This window comes from Chenopodium album, chromosome 5 (genome assembly GCF_948465745.1).
Source record: "Chenopodium album chromosome 5, dcCheAlbu1.1, whole genome shotgun sequence".
Classification (NCBI taxonomy): domain Eukaryota; kingdom Viridiplantae; phylum Streptophyta; class Magnoliopsida; order Caryophyllales; family Amaranthaceae; genus Chenopodium; species Chenopodium album.
In genome coordinates this window covers 66,511,195-66,530,862 of record NC_137838.1, presented here as the reverse complement: position 1 = coordinate 66,530,862, position 19,668 = coordinate 66,511,195, and the positions used below count along the sequence as shown (strand labels likewise).

Below are 19,668 nucleotides of genomic sequence, written 5' to 3'. Positions count from 1 at the left end.
ATATATATTGTTAATAACATAATATTGACATACAAACATAAAATAGCTTTTCAAGTAATTTCGCACGCCCATAACTCAAACAATACACTTTAAATTAAACTATAAAGTCGGATTATTGGTACACATTCTTAACCATGAGAGTACACGACAGTTGTTAAATTATGAAAATATAACGTTGTTGACTCGTAAAGTTGTTTTCCCTAGACCCATGCATAATTGAAAAAAAAAAAATCCAATAATGATAGAAAACTACTTGTCAAGTTAGTTAATTTAACGAGATAGCTAAAGAATGACAACTACAACAGACTCATGTTATAAAAGTGTTTTTTATATGCCCAAAGTTGAGTGCATGAGATTCACGAATACATTCTTATGCCCACAAAATTTAAATGGTTGGATATATAGAATCTTAAAAGTTATTTAAATTGATGTTTCATAAGCTTTATTATGATTTAGATTGAATAATATGTAAGTCATTGACTAAAGTTAGGTTCAACTATGACACCCTTACACTCTTTAGTCTATAACATAAAATATAAAAATGATATAGGTACGAAACCAATTTTATTAGAAAGTAGACTTCAAGATATTTCCAATGACATATTATAAGCCTAATTCCGACTTCGGAATCAAAAGTTATGGGTTTCGAAAAATCAGGTTTTATGTAGGAGTATAATCGGTATAGAGTCGTAGAATCAGTACCGATTCACCGATTCTAACCAATTCTATCGATTCTATGAGCGATTCTACAGCATAACGATTCTACCAGCGATTTACATCGTTTAAGTGGATTAGGATCGTAGAATCGTACGATTCTACGATCCTGTAGGGAATATTTCAAGTCATCCCACACTTGATCCCCACTGTGATCATAGACTTAAGCATGGTGGCGTCCAAAGGGAAGGAAGCTAGAGTAAAAGAGTCGTCAACAAGTTTTAGGAACTTGTAAACCGTTCACAAGGTGAAGGTTACACCACTTAATAATCCAGGAGATCGTTAACTCCAATAGGTCTGGAACCATGACTGGAAGTTCGGGGATGAAGGTACAAATCCAATCTAAAAGATATTGAATCTGGCCTAATAATAGGCCTCTACTTTATTCTTCTCGTATTCATGTGCGCTTTCTGACTAACATGCAATTAATAGGTTAACCCTAAACCTGTTTAATCTATGTTGGTTGAATATTAATGCATAAATAAAACTATTATTGGCGATCACTTGAATTACAATCATATTAACCCTAAACAAGATTATTAATTATCTTATTAAGCGTGATTACAAGTACAAATTCCCTTTAAACATGCATAAAAGGCGTGATCAAGCACTAACAATAATAATAAATCAAGCAACATGATATCAATAAATCATCATAATAATCATAATTAAAATAATCATGTTAAAGCATAATATTAGTAACAAGATCCTAGGCATGATATTAACAAGATTAATAACAAACCTTAGCATGTCACTAAACAATAAAGTAAGATCAAAGCTTTAGCCCTAACATGATACTAACATGAAATTAGGAAAGAAATAGGAAGCATCATAATAATCATACTTGATATTAGAAATTTTAGTTATTACCCTAAACATGATACTAGGAAGATCAAAACACCCTAACATGCATGATACTAGGAATCAATAAAATAATCTAAGCATGACTTCTATATCAAAAGATCAATGAAGCAATTAAATTACTTACTTCGATGCCTTGTATCTCTTTCTGATAACAAAATACACACATTAGTAACTTCAAGGAAAATATCAAACAACAATCAAAGCAAATAATTGAAATAGAGATTAGGGAACAAACCCTCAGAAATTATCAACCTTTCACGTCTATGGAGAAGGAAACTTAATTTGAACTTGGCTAGGTGTGTCTAGAACTAATGTATGAGGAATTTTGTAAAAGGAAAGGTTTAAAAAAAGAATAGAGAGAGAAGGAATAAGCTTCTAGCTTTTAGAGAGAGAAAGGGAGAGATGTTTGTTGTTAATAGATGTAGATGATTTGAAAACAGGGAGATACGACCCCTATTTATAAGAAAAATAGCACGAGAATCAAAGAAAATCATATTCGGAATAAAACTCCTCCTATCGCAAACGACAGGAGTCAGCGCCAAACGACGAGCTCGTCGCCAGGCGACGAAGGCCAACGCCTGGCGATGACTCTGTTGTCTCGCGCTGGTCCAAAAGTCAACGCACTTTCCCACGCGTAATTACCTTCAACACCGGTTACAGGTAATCATGCGTCCGAGCAGTTTTTGAAATCAAATTTAATATATTTTATTCTAAATAAAAAATTATTTTTAAAATAATAGTTAATAGGCCCTCCACTAGATTATCGGGCCACCTTTGAAAATCATTGGGCCTAATCTAATTTAATCCATAACTTCCTCATAAGTCATCGGAATTGGGCCTATAATATATCATTGGAAAGCTCTTTTCGAGCCCTATCCAACTACACTATTATTAGACCTTTATTATGGACAAAACCAAATTGGACTGGCTATTTTTCATAAATAGAAGTAAGAAAAGAAATATTTTAGGAAAACAGAAAGAGAAATATTTTAATAAAAACATCCTCATCATTAGACTTTCCACACTTTTACCTCGTTCAATAATCAAATGACGTGAAAGGTATTCATCATTGGGTTTGGTTTTAGGGGGACACATTTGGGTGTCTACAGATCCAAATCGCGATTTTAATAACATTGATCATACCTTTGAAGCGCGATCTCCACGAAGCTATTCAACTGACAAATCAGGGAGAGAATAGATCCCCAAGCGTTGCTCCTCTACTTAGTTTACGAGCTTCAAACGAGCCGTCCACCAATACTAGATTAGTCGAGTAAAAGGGAAAACCGCGATCACCACCTTTAATGGATTAACCGACCACCACGAACCACCACAACCGGCGCCGAGGGAGGAGGAGAGAGGCGTGAGAGAGAGAGAGAGAGAGAGAGAGAGAGAGAGAGAGAGAGAGAGGACTTTTAGAGAAGCTGGTTTCGTGTTTGCTAATTAGGGTTTCAACTTAACAGTAAAATTGTTCTGTGGAATAATCTAGGCACCTAGTCTACTTATAATCATATTATAATTAGACTAGGTTAAGAAGCCCGAAAACTCTCTGAACCCTTTACATGGCCGGCCATAATAGGGGATGAGACCCATCATGGGAATCGTCCTCTTGTGCTCGATCTAGACCCTTTGTGTGACCTTATAGGATCCGTCCAATTGGGCTTTGGCCTAATTTACTAGCCTAAAGATCGTTAGTACCTCTAGCTATAATATAACGACGACTCAAATGTACGAACTTAATTATCTCCTTAATTTAATCCATTTATATATCTAGTAATTGCACATGACGAAGACATAAAACCTTCACAATTGATCTATATGTTGATTGCATGCCTTGAATAGTATTGTTGCCGAGCTATTTCATCCCTTATGTATATGACAGTTTTATTGTGATTCGTTAAAAGGTAATCACACTATATCTTTTGGAGTTATTTGTTTATAATTTGATTTTATTATTTATTATATGTAATCACACGAATCTTAACCCTTGGAGTTGTTTATTTGATCATTGATTATTGTTGGGAAATTCTACAATGTAACCCGCTACTTTTAGAAATTCTACGATGTGCCCTTACTTTTTAACACTTCTATATAGTAACCCACAAGTTTATTTAGTGACTATATAGTAACCTTGCTGTTATTTCACCGTTAATAAATTCCGTTAATGGGGCCCACTCTCCAATTTATAATTTTTTTTATTGATTTTTGCGCGTTGTAAAATGTTCCGTTAAAGGTTTTGGGGGCTATTTTGGTTTTAAAGGGTCCAAATTGAGCTACTTCCTCTCTTTTGTCATATATTTAGATAAAATTTCTTATGTCAAAAGATAATACTTATATTTTTATATACATTATGAAACTTCAATAATAATATTATATACATGCTACTATATATATATGTGTGTGTGTGTGTGTGTGTGTCATTTAAATTATTTAATTCTAAAAGAAATTAATAATCTTGTATTTAATTGGCTACCGCTATAATTTATTATCCTACACGGCGCACTAAAAAAAATAAATCTTACGTGGCTATCTAAAAACTTGTCATATATTTAGATAAAATTTCTTATGTCAAAAGATAATACTTACGAAGTATATTTTTATATACATTATTGTAGGGAATATTTCAATCATCCCACACTTGAGCCCCACTGTGATTATACACTTAAGCATGGTGGCGTCTAAAGGGAAGGAAGCTAGAGCAAAAGAGTTGCCAACAAGTTTTAGGAATTTGAAAACTGTTCATAGGGTGAAGGTTACACCCCTTCACGATCCATGAGATTGCTAACTCCATAGTGGTCCTGAACCATGACTAAATATTCGAGGATGAAGGTACAAATCCAACCTAAAAGAGATTGAACCTACCCTAAATAGGCCTCTACTTTACTCTTCTCATATTCATGTGCACTTTCTGACTAACATACAATCGTTAGACTAATCCTAACTTGTTTAATCTATGTTGGTTGAATATTAATGCACAAACAAATCTATTATTGGTGATCACTAAAATTAAAATTACATTAGCCTAAATTCAAATTATTAATTATCTTATTAAGCGTGATTACAAGTACAAATTCCATTTAAACATGCAAGAAAGGGCGTAATCAAGCAATAGCAATAATATCAAGCATCATAATAATATTATAACAACAATCATCATCATAATAATCTCAACAAAGCATAATAATATTAACAAGATCCCGGCATGATACTAACATGATTAATAACAAATCCGAACATGTCACTAAACAATAAAAAAAATCAAAGATTTAGACCTAACATGATAGAAGAAAATAGGAAGCAACCTAAACATGATACTAGAAAGCAATAAATAACATCCTAATATGATACTAGTAATTAAAATAATTTAAGCATGTTTTCTACAAATATATAGCAATAAAACAACTTACTTTGTTGCCTCGTATCTCTTTATATCAGAACAATACGCACGTTAGTAACTTCAATGAAAATATTGATATGTCCATTTTATATAGTAATTTACCCCCGTCCCTTGGTCATAATTAGTAGTGTTTTTGGCTTTTTCGAGCCACTTTTATTACTAATTGGTGTTTTCGTAGTCTTTGTTGAGTTTTGTAGGGAATTGCACCTTTGGAGCATTTTCTCGGGTTTTTCATGGAGCGACTACGGGAATTAGAAGAGCACGACCATCTTTGAAGCCCAAGGCCGGTTAGAGTCATCGAGCCGGTGATTAAGGGCTCGGTAATCGGGATACCGAGGTACTTGGACCGAGTGTTCAAGACCCGAAGAGGAAATCCGGATTGGGCCGAGGAATCAAGCCCAATCGAAGTCCAAGCCTCGAAGAGAAGCAAGGGCCCGATCGGGCAAGCTAGCACGATCGGGCGCGGCGTGCAATGTTGGTGCGTGGCCTAAGGCGCGCCCGATCGTGCGAGCATCCAGCTCGATCGGGCGGTGCTGCTGAGAAGAGGCACGAAGAAAAACACGTGCCCGATCGGGCGGCCTCTAGCCCGATCGGGCGCGTGTTTTTCTCAGACCTGATTAGTTTAGTTTTAATTTTTGTTTTGAGGAATGTTTTAAGTACGAATTATGTACGTAATTTTGGATTACCTTCTTTTTTAGATTTTCTCTCTCTACTTAGGATATTTCTCTCTCTTAAATTCTCTCACAACTTTTGTTCTTAATTACTTCCATTAATTCAGATTTCCTTTGGTAACAATTTCTTCTCCTTTAATTTCAATTATTTCACTTACTTCTTTGATTATGTTTTATTTTATTTATTTGATTAGTTTAGTTATGATTATGTCTGAGTAGTTTCATTCTAGGGTTTATGGGGATCCATAATTAATATGAAGGGATAATATGTTATTATTGATTATTGGTATTGCATGATAATTTCTTATTGAATTGTTTTAATTCTTTGCAATTAGATTATGAATCGAGCAGATGTAATTTGATTGTGAATGTTTAGCAATATTGAATTGATGAATCGAGCAGACGTTAATTTAATATTAAAGGCTATTTTTAATAGGAACTTAGATCTAGTAAATTGCGAGAGCCTGTTAGATCTATGTTGATTAATAAATTGCGAGAGCTTGTTAATCTTGTTATTTGTACAATGTTAATTATTAATTATTATATTTTTATCCCGGAATATTAATTATTGGTGAACCTGTGACCCTAGACTTCCTTATTATTGTTTCTTTTCTCCCTAAACTTATTCTTCGTAGTATAGAATTTATTCCAAAAATATTGGCTACTTAGATAATTTAGATTATAATAATTAATTAGGAGTAAAAAGACTTGTTTCCCTATGGAGTTCGACCCTACTTCCCTATCTACTTTAGTTAGAGGACTTAGGTATTTACTTTTGATTAGGGGATACGACTTTACCCTGTCAAATATTAAATCAAACAATTAATTTAAATAATTGAAATAAGGATTTTGGACCAAATCCTCATAAATTATCAATGTTTCACGTCTACGGCGAAGGCAACTTCGAGCTTGGCTAGGTGTGTTAAGAACTTGTGAATGCAGTATTGTACGTGTTTGAAAAAGGCTAAGCTTAGAAAGAGGGAGAAATAACAAACTATTGCTTAAGAGAGAGAAGAGATGAGAGTTGATGATTTGAAAACGGAGAATAAAGACCCTATTTATAGAGAAAACAGTCCCGAAACGATCGGAAAAGATCAAATTCGATTCGGAGTAAAACTACTTCCATCACAGTGCGACAGTGTCCATCGCGGCGTGATGAACCTGTCGTTTGGCGATGGTGCTGAAAAGATAAAAACTCTGTCCAGAGTCCTTTTCCTAATATAGTTAAGTAATTAGACCCCGTATTTATCATAATTAAAACCAGATTTAATCTTTAAAACACTTGTTTTTATCCAAAGAAAATTCTTTATTTTCTAAAAAATATAATTATTAATCCAAATTCCACAAGTATATAAAAGAACCTTCTAGATTATTCTAGTAGATTAAAGTTAATCCTAATGACTTTAGGAATAATAAATAATGGGCCATCCACTTGATCATTGAGCCATATATAAAACTCATTTCAGGCCCAATTTAGTATTTTGGTCATAACTTCCTCATTATTCATCGGAATTGTCGTTGGAAAACTCTTTTCGAACCCTATACAACTACACTATTATTGGACCCTTATCATGGATCAAACTAAACTAGACAGGACATCTTCCATAAATAGAGTACAAAAAGAAATATTTTCAAAAACAGGAAGAAATTTTTTTATTAAAACGACCGCATCACAAGACTTTTCACATTTCACCTTATTCGTAATCAATGACGTGTAAGATATTTATCACCGGAATTGGTTTTTGGGGAGGCACAATTAGGTGTCTACAATTATGAAACTTCAATAATATATTATATACATGCTATTTTCCATCTAAATGTTGTCCAAAACTAATTTTGATATCCCTTGCATTATAAAACAAAATTTTCACAAACTAGACCTGGCTTCACTAGCAAAGCCAAAGGGGGACAACTGTCCCCCCACTTCCCAAAAAATTAAAAAAAAGCTATATATATATTATTGTGTGGGAAATTATAAGATACAAAGTTGGAACCATGTTGTTGTATTCTTTCCATTTTTATTTGTTTTATTTTTATTTTTATTTTTATTTTTATTATTAAATGAAAATCCTTCCAATATATTTATTAACAAGTACTAATTTATTAACATAATTGTAATTGTAATATTGCATGAACAAAACCCCTAAATTATTATTGTCATTGAACTTTAGTGTAGCATTTTCCATTCACTTTTTTTTTTTTTTTTTTAAATGTTTAAAAGTATTCCTTTCATTTTTTAATTATTAACATACACACACACACACACACACATATATATATATATATATATATATATATATATATATATATATATATATATATATATATATATATATATATATATATATTTAAATAATAATTTAAATTATGAAATTGCATGAATAAAATCCCCTAAAATAAGTTTGGCATAGGAAATTATAAATTATGACTATTGCATTTAATAACCTATATTATTTAATGTTCGATTTTTTTTTCAAAATTCCGAACTCATAAGCGATTATTTTTGGAGTAAAATTTGATATATGATGTTGAACTTTTGTTAAGTACTCGTTAACTATTGAACTTTCTTTGTATTTAAGTATTGGTGTTTTTTCTCGAATATTTTGGTCAAATTATATAATGTTCATTTGTCTCCCCGATTTAAATTTCTGGCTCCGTCACTGCCTGGCCTTTAGCATATTGTCAGTATTGGAGACTTATGATTTATCAGGCTTATAAAACAATTATATAACCAGTCAATCAAACTGGATATGAGTATATGACTAGGTTTTAGCTTACAACTATATACCAAACATGACCCATGTACGACTCCATGGACCATTGAAATTATTATAAACAAACCAATAAATCTAGAAAGAAAAAAATCATTTCTCTATTGAGTTTAATTTTCACTTTTAAGTTAGTAGATATTGAGTTTTTCATTTATTACCCCATAAATCTGTTTGTTGAAAAATGTAAATACATTATCTAGGGTTAAGTAATCAATAATTTTAAAGTTACCATTTAACACAACCAGATCTAAATTAAGTTACTGATCGTATCTAAACTCCATATAAAATACAATTGCAGTCTAAAATGGTAGATAAGACAAACCAATCTATAGCTTATTTAACCGTTAAATAAACAAATCAGATGGTGACTTTATCATAAAACTTCTATAAATGATACGACATCTTCCATTAGAATCACTTTTAATCTCAGTTCTATTATTTAACATTAAAAAAAATACCTTTTTCACAAACTAGACCCATAGCATCTTGTGAGTGTTGTGACCTAAAAAAAGAACAATTATACAAGTATAAAGAAGAGGGAGGGAATGATTGAAATGAAAAAATGAAAAAAACCCAAAAAATTTAAAGAGACAAAGTTGTCCCTCTAAACATTTTGGCTTTCCCCCCTTCTCCAAAAATTTTTCTTTCTCTCCAAAAAATCAAAATTCCCCAAATCATATTCCTATTCCTATTATAATGGAAAGACGACCAACAAAAAAACAATTCGAGCGACTTCTACTTCTTCTGTAAAACCCTAACTATCCAAATCCCCCCTTTTTTCTCTACAAAACTCCCTCTTTCTCTCTCCTTTTTCATTTTCCCCCTTCAAAATCAAACATACCCAGTTCAATTTTTCCTCAGATTTCGATCTTATTTCAATTAATCGATCTATAATTGATTGATTGATTGAATTTTTTCATCGCAATTTCATCGGTTAATTGTTTAATTTTGTGCTGTAATAATTTGTGTTTTCACTGTTTTTGGATTTTTTTTGCTGATTGAAATTTAGGGTTTGCTTAAAGTTTTAATCTTTCGTGATTAATTGAAAAATTAATCGAGGCTGGCGAATTTTGAGGTGTAGTAAATGGCGGATCCGCCTGGTCTCCGCCTACCATTTTCTGGGTTGGAAGCCATTAACGTTCAAAATTTAGGGTTTCGAAGATTTGTTTTGGATAGTTCTAAGTCATATTTGATAGATAGAGAAGAAGAAGAAGTATGCTGAGCGTGGTTAGAGTGCACCTTCCGTCCGACATTCCCATTGTAGGTTGTGAGCTTTCGCCGTATGTTCTTCTTCGAAAACCCGATAAGAGTGTCATTAACGATGATGTTCCTGAGACTGCTCCAATTGATGGTCAGTTCTTAAGATATAAGTGGTAAGTTGTATAATTTATGGTTTACTAGTTTGTGTATGTATTATACTGTAATAGTTTTCGTGTTTGTATTAATTGAGATGTCATTAATTGAGATGTTTTAATAATAATTTGATTTTTTATCTATGATTTTTGTAATGTTTTGAATTTTTTTTTCCTTTGGAAGTGTGATTTTTTCCTTGTATGATTTTGATTTTATTGAGGCAAGATTTTGTGAATTTGTTTGTAATTCAATGTATCTTGAGCTTTTTGTTGAAATAGGAATGTGACCGTCTTTAATTGGTACCGTATTGTTTAAAGAGAAGCTTTTCTTCTCATGTTTTTTCCCCCTTGTTTAATGCAGATTTGTTTAATTTCTTTGCATTGGTATGTCATTTGTCTTTCCCTGTTGAATTGCAAAAATGTTGTGGTTTCGGAACGCATAGGTGTATTTGCTATTATTTTAGGTTTTTTTTTAAAAATAAGTATTTGTAGCTAAGCTTGCTAAGGTTATCATGGGATTTTGACGTTTGTCACTGTTGATCAGCTTTTAAGTGGAATTGATGTTTGTCACTGTCAATCATTGATCGTGTTACATGCCAGATTGTTGCCATTATTTGTTAATTTTTTTTTTATAAATTGAGTTGCAATTTCATTCAAGCATGAGTGTGGACAATATTTGCTGGTCAATTCTTCTATAATGCGTATCTATAAAGAAGCCTTCAGATGTCATGTTTTTTTTTGGTAATGAATCAAACATTTGGTTTTAGATGTCTTGGCCTTTACTAAACAGTTCCTAATTCTAGCTTGTGAAATTCAGTTTGCCATTTCTTCCTTTTATGCAACTATTTATGAAGTTGAAGGGTAGTAGGCTTATAAATAGTTGTAGAAGAGCAGAGAGCTTGGTAGTCACAATTCTTTAGTTTCTTTTAATTTTCTAGTCTTCTCTCTCTGGTTGTGATGTAGCTGATGGTATTGGTGATATAGCTGATAGCATAGTTTTGACGCTTTTGTTAACTTTAAAATTTCTGTGTCGGACGCCTGACACTTTGCTGAGGGTATGGACTTCTTACCTGACACCATGCCTTTTACCTCTACCCCATTTTCGTTAACTAAACTGAAATCAAAGGGGAATCAAAGAGAATATCATACCTCATGGGATTGTGTTCGAAAGTGGATTGAAATAAGCTTAATTATTGGAACTAGCAAGTTGTGAGCATCTGTTTTAAATTGTGGAAAGACGTATTGTAAACAAGAATATATTTTGGCACCCGGCACCTATAAAAATCCTGGGCCAAATTTAATGTTGGCCTTTGTTATTATAATGTTAGCTTTATGCTATCTTTGGATAATTGATTTGCTTTGCTTTGCCCAGTGAAAACTATAAGTAAAGTGAAACCAAATGTAAGAATAATTTTGTATATACTTTAACCTTCTTTCTTGAATGCTCATTAATGTCAAATAATTTGCTATATATTTATGCAAGGTAAAATTGGGTTGAATATCTGTTTTCATGAACATTGGACAAGGGGTGTATAAATGAGCATGCTTTTTATTACCCTAGTCGAATTTTTATGAATGTGATTGTTTGGAATAGTGGTCAAGCTTCATGTGGTTATATAACAATCTTTTGAATTGGAAACTTATCAGCAATTGATATATTTTTGGTTAAAAATCAGCATTTTGTTCATGCACATAAATAAACTAGATTTTCATCAAAGGTAACTTATTGAATTATTTACGAGCATACATGAATTAGTATTGTAATGTTCATGTTCCAGCTTGAAATTTGTACCAAAAGTCTTTAGTTTGTTTACATCAATTTGGTTGTTGATGATTGTGTGAATGTATTCTCTATTTTCTTGGCCTATTTTTCACTTTGCTTGTGAGAGAAAAGTAAAATATACTACTGTTAATTTATGATGGGACAGTCATTTTTCATAGAAAGCAACTTAAGGAGGGCCAATGTATAATATAGGTCTTAGTGGTTTTAGTTTGTGTTTCCCCTTTCATTGTAATCAGTACAGGTGTCTTAAGGTTTTCTTTGCATTGTGTGTATAGTATGTTATGGTACATAGTGCACTAATAATGATTGACGGTGACAAACATCAATTGTAATTGAGAGCTGATAGGATACCAAGTTTACTATCACCCGATCATCAATTTATTACTTTATTAATATCTGGTGCAAATTCCATGATTTTCTTAGCAAGTTGTTATTTTCAAAAACAAGAGGGCAAAAACATAGCAAATACCCCTATTCGTCCGAAAACCACAACGTAGTCGTGTTTCAAGGGGCTAGATAGCCTAATTACATACCAATAGAAAAATACTAATCAAACTTATATTAAACAATGAAAAGTGAGAAGGTATGCTGCTCTTCAGACAATAAAGAACCGAGTAATGATCGTAATTGTTCAGATTTTTTGCGTATCTGTGTGGGTGTCTTGTTGATCTTAATGTTGAGCAGCTTCCAAAATGGATTTCTGAAAATTGGTTAGGATTTGCCATGACTGTGCCTTAACTACAGTTATTATAACTTTTTTTAAGTTAAAAGGGAATACTGTTTTGTCAAATGAAGCATGTGCCAATTGTAATTGTTTAATTTGTATTGTTTTGATGCAAGAGGGTTCTATAAAGGATCATTGTTGATGTTGTGGTAATTAATCAGTCTTAACAGTTTGAATTGATCGGGTAATTCTCTTACATAATTCCTGATTTATTTATGTGTTGTTAACAGGTATCGTATACAGAGTGACAAAAAAGTTGCTGTTTGTAGTGTGCATCCGACCGAGCAAGCCACTCTGCAGTGTATTGGTTGTGTTAAGGCCAAGATCCCTGTGACGAAAAGCTACCATTGCTCTCCCAAGTGCTTTTCAGATGCTTGGCAGCATCATCGTGTTTTGCATGACCGTGCTGCCAGTGCTGTGAATGAGAATGGGGGTGAAGAGGAAGATATGTTTGGACGCTTAAGTAGCTCAGGTTCTGGAGTTCTGAGTGCCGGCTTGGCTCCTTCTGCATCTAGCCCCAACTTGACCAATGGCTCCACATCTTTATATCCTGTTGCTGTTACCCAGAGGAGTGGCAGTGAAACATGGTTTGAAGTTGGACGTTCTAAGACATACACACCATCCGCTGATGATATTGGTCATGTTTTGAAATTTGAATGTGTTGTTGTAGATGCTGAGACAAAGCAAACTGTCGGACATCCAATGACGCTTACTACATCTCGGGTCATCCCTGCACCTACACCGACACCTCGTCGCATGATTTCAGTTAGTGGCGCAGATGTAATGGGACATTTGGATCCTGATGGGCGTATTGCATCTGCCGGGACTTTTACTGTGGTTTCATACAATATATTAGCTGATGCATATGCCACTAGTGATACATATAGTTACTGTCCTTCGTGGGCCCTTTCCTGGCCTTATCGCAGACAAAATTTGTTGCGAGAAATTGTTACTTATCGTGCAGACATTGTATGTCTTCAGGAGGTACAGATATTTGCTCCTAACTTAAAAGTCCTTTTTCATTTAGTTGTTAGTTTGTCAATTGTTTATGATAATATAGCTTACTATGACATTGCTTATTAAATCTTAATGTATAATAAAAATTGTATCTTCCAAAAAAAGTTTTGGTTGGAAGGAGTACGGAATTATATTATTAGACCCTTTTTTAGCATAAAAAACTAATTTAGAGAACAGTATAACCAAAGTTTGTTCTTAAATGTTGGCCTGTGTTTAGTTTGGAAGGAATTGCAATAGATTTTCTGAAATTCTCGCAGTACCTTGAGACTCTGCGCACTCATGATTATCATTTTAGATATGCTTATTAGACATTTCTTGCTTGCTAATGATGGCTACAGCTGTTTTGTTGCAGGTTCAATATGATCATTTTGAAGAATTCTTCTCTCCTGAGCTTGACAAGCATGGCTACCATGCTCTATATAAGAGGAAAACTTCAGAGGTATACAATGTATATATTCTGATTTGTTTTTCTGTTAAAACCCTCTATTCTTCTAACATCATTTTGTTGATTTCTGTAGGTAACTCATACAGTTGATGGTTGTGCCACATTCTTCCGAAGAGACAGATTTACCCATGTAAAAAAATACGAGGTCTGTTTTTCTCTTTTTATTGACAATTTCTTAATGTTTCAGATTTGTTGTGTTCTGATGGATATTAGCCTTGTTTATAGGTCGAGTTTAACAAGGCCGCACAGTCTTTAACAGAGGCTGTAGTTCCTACTACCCAGAAGAAAACTGCTTTGAATCGACTTGTCAAGGTAAGTGTAATGTCTTCTTGGTATGAAGTATATGTTATTACATACAATTTTAATTATTAGTTTTGTTTTCGCTTAACTTGTATATATGTTATAATTGAACTTGAAATCTCTTGTGACTTAATTTGTAGGATAATGTTGCACTAATCGCCGTCTTGGAAGCCAAATTCAGTCAACAGGGTGCTGATACAACCCCTGGAAAACGACAGCTTCTTTGTGTTGTGAGTACCAATTACTTTTAAAATCCTAATTCTTTTTAAAATAATTCTTATGTTAGGAATCATGCATACCTTTTATTAATAACTCATCATAAGAGGCTTGTGTTTGGACCACCATTGATTTTGTTATCAGAGACCAATTCTTGCATTAAGAGGGATCAGAGGGCATAAAGGCTATTACAGTTTTAAAGCTGCACAGGGTCACTTCAAGTTTAGTAGCCTTGGAAAGATTTATATCTTACAACCAACTATGAAAATTTACAATTTTGTGACTTTTGGTGCTTAGCTGCTGATGTTCTTATTTACATTCCAAACTCTATTTAAGTTTCTCCTTTGTAGTTCATGCTTTATATTGTTGATAAATCCTTTATTTTTCTAAACTTTATATGATTGACTTGATTATTTAATTTGCTTGGACTGATAACAGCATTAATCAAACTGTTGCAAGGAAAGTGCTCTACCTATTTTATGTATGCTCATATCTTCCCTAATTAGCTGGCTGTTGTACCTGTTCTTTGAGGTAAAGGGAGTACGGAGAATGTTGAAGTATTAGGCTACACGAGGACTTGGGCAGGGTTCTAGACCTTCTAGTAGTCGTTGGGAAAGTCTTTAGGTTTGTCTCCATTAAATCAATGTGTTTGTGTATCTAACTTTCATTTTGCAAGCTGTGGCACTATAATGCCAATGAAGAAAGAGATTAACTGCTTTTAGGACAGCTGAGCATAATTTTTATTCTCCCTCGACAACCTTTCTTACTGTTCACGTTTCTCACTTTCTCGAGGTCTTTATATGACTTACGGGGAATTGTAACTTGTTCATTTTTCTTGTCGTGCAGTCTTAGATCTAGAAACACAAATGATCTGAATTATGCAGAATTTTAATCATCGTGTTTTTGTGTTGTCTTTTTTATCAGGCAAATACACATGTAAATGTGCATCAAGAACTGAAGGATGTCAAACTTTGGCAGGTATGCGAAGCAAATGTTCTGTATCTTTGTCGCCGTTCTTTGACTATTTCATTTAATATATATAATAAATTGTTTTCAGGTTCATACTTTATTGAAAGGGTTAGAAAAGATTGCTAATAGTGCTGATATTCCAATGTTGGTGTGTGGAGACTTTAATTCAACTCCTGCAAGGTCTGTATACTGCTTTCTTGATAGTAGTGTGTTCGGAATGTTGGTATTATTTGAAATGTTATGAGGATTTATTGAAAACACATTTTCTGCCTTCATTACAGTGCTCCTCATGCACTTCTTGCAATGGGTAAAGTTGATCCACTACATCCCGATTTAGCCGTGGACCCTTTAGGAATATTGCGGCCTCATACAAAGCTTGCACACCAGCTTCCACTGGTAACATTTCAGCACCAACATTGTGCTTTTGATCTTTCTAATGTCCATGGCTTTTATTAATTAGCGATAACTTGCAACTTCAGGTCAGTGCATATTCATCCTTTGCAAGAGGGATGGGACCAGCTTTAGAGCAGCAAAGGCGGAGAATGGATCCTTCAACAAATGAGCCCCTATTTACAAACTGCACAAGAGATTTTATAGGGACCCATGATTACATATTCTACACAGGTAGTAGATGATGCTTATTGTATAGTTTTTGTGGGCTATTTTTACTTGTTTAAATATTTGCATTGAGAGTTCCTAATCCATATTTGCTGAATTTGTGGTTTCAGCGGACTCTTTGACGGTGGAATCTTTACTTGAATTATTGGATGAGGATAGCTTAAGGAAGGACACAGCTCTTCCTTCTCCAGAGTGGTCTTCAGATCATATAGCACTTTTAGCCGAATTTCGTTGCAAATCAAGAATTCGACGTTAGCACTCGAGGGGTATGTGACACATTTGCCTCTCCTCTGCCCCTCCCAAAAAATAAAACTTCAACTATTGTATGGTTATACCAATTTAATAGGAAGTTTGGGTTTATGCATAATAAAGCTCCAATTGTTCTAGACCAATTTTTTAGGAATAAAAGTTAAGTGTTTAGATATTATGAATTGGAGCAAGTATCCTGTTGTGTACCTGCAGGATTACTGCATATTTTGGTTTGAGAATTTGTGGGCGATTTTAGCTAAGCATTATACTTTACGAATGTGATTATACTGTTTATATGTTTGGTTAAATTAGTTGTTTCTATTTTAGTCTGCTAATGAATATTCTTCCATCAACAGGCTGCCTTGAAGATATGTTGACAAAAAATTGACGAGTTGATGGATATATCTCTTTGGAAGTCATTTTAAGAATGGTGGTTCAGGCCTGTGTTCTTCCCCAGGTATTATCCACCTCATAGGGGGTATCCGGCTATGATCTGCCCTGTATCATGTTTCCTTGTCCCATAGAAAATATGATCCTATTCAAATTTTCCCTTTTTATAATAGAAATTATCACAGCTTATCTGTGGGCTTGATGTGAGTAGTGATGTTTTTTTACTGTCAAGTTTTTACAACAGCAATACAGTAGCGTTTGCAATTCAGATGGGCTCACTTCTGTAGGTTTCTTGTATTTTTCTTAGTGGGTAATAGTCTTCCCCCATTTTTCTTAGTACAAAAGCAAGATAACAAAGATACAGTTGATTATCTGCTTCTGTCAAAATATAGTATCATAGTCACCCCAGTTCCTTTTCAAGGTGCAAATACCTCCTTTTTTTACAATATTTTTCTTGTCTTAGATTGATCTTTGTGTTGGTTCCATATGCAAATTGTTTCGATTCCTTTTCACTTTGTATGGAACCCTATTGATGCCAATGGGATGCTGGAATTCATCGTATTATAGCCATGTTCAAAGTTCAGGAATGGGTTCCTTGGATGTCTGTACCTGTAATGTGGAAAATGGTTTTTGGACATTCAAAAGATCTGTTTATGCAATTTCTTCTGCAATTTATCTTTTACAGCTCTTATAATTCCCATCTGTCGTACATCAGCAGACTAGCAGATAAATTAGTTGAACATCTCTGCAAGTGTTTGCAAGTCAGGTTATAGGGCTGTTAATTTAAATTAATTAATGTGCAATTCTGTCTTAGAATACAGATACTTTTGGAATTTGATTTATTTGTTTATTTCTCTTACGTAGAATTTTGTACGATATAATGTCTCTTCATTTTTGACCGTTGAATAGGTGAAAAGTCAAATGGTGTACTATTACAATAATAGACTAGATGATGCTGATAAAATGACAAGACTATTCAGTCATGGTTGGTTTGGGGTGTGGCATTTTGCGTTAATAGTGATAAATTTATACTATGTATAGCTTGTGATAAGTTATTAATTGTAGCTTGTGGATATTCTGAACGAAGAGAATTCTATGCGTTGTGATAAGTTATTAATTGTAGCGTATGATAATAGTATGAGCTTTATAAGGTGCTGAAGTTTGGCTTGTTTGTGTTCTTACATTTGGTCGTCGTTAGTGTTCCTAAATTTGACGTGAGACCTAGTTTGTTGTAGTTGATTGCTTTCTCCATAATTTACATGTAAGTTAACTCTTTTTGGTCATTACTTGGACAATGTTTAATTGATATGCCTAGGGGGTAGTTGTCATTTGTTCTTTTGGCCTCGTTTCTCCATAACTCTTCCTATTGTTCGTATTTTTTTTTGGCCGAGTCATCTTTATAATTTCTACCTTGCTCATATTGGAGGTGTTTGGAAACCAGCTTTTCAGCTGACTTTTGACTTCTTCAAGTTGGTCAAACAGCCAAAAACATGTTTGGTAAGTGGCTTTTTTAACTAGCTGAAAAGCTGGCTTTTAAGCCAAAAGCCAAAAGCTAGTTGGAGCAACTTTTGGCTTATGGCTTTTGGGTTGTTGACATAATTAACTTTTGATTAATAATAATTAGTCAATATATGATAATTAATAATTAATAATTAATAATTTTTTGAAACATAAATTATTAGTATTTAATAGTTAATAATTAATTATTATTATTCAATAATTAGTTTTAAAATGGAGTAATATTAGTAATTTATAGTATATTATTATTTATAATTATCAATTTATAACTTATATATAATTATTGTTAATTAATAACCAATAATTAATTAATTTGAATTATAACTAATTATTGTAAACTTATTGTAAATAATTAATAATTAATTTACAATTATTATTGCCAATAATTTATTATTTTAATTAATATTAAAATACTATATTAGTTCATTAGTATTGATATAGTTTAACAACAGCTAGCACCTAACAGCCAATTTACCAAACACTACAACTTTAGTCAAACAGTCAACTCAAAAGCCAATCTAAACTGCCAGTCAAACCAGCCAACTAAAACAGCCAATTGCCAAACAAGGCCATTCTCTGGTAGTGTGTTTGGGATATATTTGGGCATCTATTTTTGGGGTAAAAAGGGATTACTTGAGTTTGAAGAGAGAATCAAGAAGATTCTAATGGTAAATTTTGTACCAATTGTGGGCCTGTTCTAAAATATTCAGTTCAGTCAATGAGAACAAGCCTTGTTTCATTTATGTATGTATTGAGTATTTGACTAATTTGAGTACCGTTAGTGGATTGTTGGTACTTTTAGGCAGCACATTATATGTAACATTTACCTATTGATTTGTATCATTTAGAAAGTACGTGTATCATGAGAAAGTTTAATAATTCTATTAGAGATTCTAATGGTTCTATACTTCTATCTACCAAGTACTCCGCAATACTTGGTGCTGTTGGTCGGAGTTAACCTCGACCATAGGTTTGCCCTTCCCCTTCATTCCCCAAGAGTCCAAGCCGTGTAGATAGGTTGGTTTATCTGTTACAGGTCTTGGACCCTTTGGTGTAGTATGGTTCTCCTTACTGAAAAAAAAGGAATATCTACTTTGAAGTTGTTATTTCACAACAATTGTGTCGAAATGATTGAGTGTAAGAATGTAATCTCTCTCTCTCTTTTTAGATATTTTTTTTTTTTGTTTTTTTTTTTTTTTTTTTTTTATATAAAAAGATTGGGCCATGCATTTATCTTTGGCGTTAGTAACTGTTTTGGTTCCACTATTCTAATAGGAGGTGTCAAAGTGGACCTGATCCGACTTGAAGATTACTTGGTCTAGATTTTGATTTATATGGGCACAATGATTTAACATGACTTAAATTTTGATCTCAATTTAACCAAATTTGACCTAATTTTCTAAATTGACACCCTTAATTAAACATATATACTTTTTATTTTTAAAAGTTTGTGTTAATATTTGTTGGGTATTCGGGTATTTAAGAGCAACTCCAATGACAAATTTGCCATGCCACATAAGCTTTTAAGCTAATTATCATCTTAGCTTCAATGGCTAGTTAATAGCTTACTATTTAAATGGACTACACCTCCTTAATTTATGTTGATAAATTTCATTTTATTTATTCTAATTTGTTTTATTTTAGTAATTTTTTTTCCAAGCGTATTAGCTTGG

General features: G+C 33.1%; 1 protein-coding gene across 1 annotated transcript; it reads left to right on the top strand.

Moving 5' to 3' along the window:
• Positions 1–9,028: 9,028 nt before the first annotated feature.
• LOC145632182 (carbon catabolite repressor protein 4 homolog 1-like) lies at positions 9,029–16,939 on the top strand. Its single transcript, XM_081684493.1, has 12 exons — positions 9,029–9,787; positions 12,504–13,257; positions 13,643–13,729; positions 13,809–13,880; positions 13,961–14,047; positions 14,176–14,265; positions 15,176–15,229; positions 15,309–15,400; positions 15,502–15,616; positions 15,700–15,844; positions 15,949–16,104; positions 16,444–16,939. The coding sequence occupies exons 1-11, from the start codon at positions 9,630–9,632 to the stop codon at positions 16,092–16,094; spliced, it is 1,800 nt and encodes a 599-aa protein (XP_081540619.1). The 5' UTR covers positions 9,029–9,629; the 3' UTR covers positions 16,095–16,104; positions 16,444–16,939.
• Positions 16,940–19,668: the final 2,729 nt, after the last annotated feature.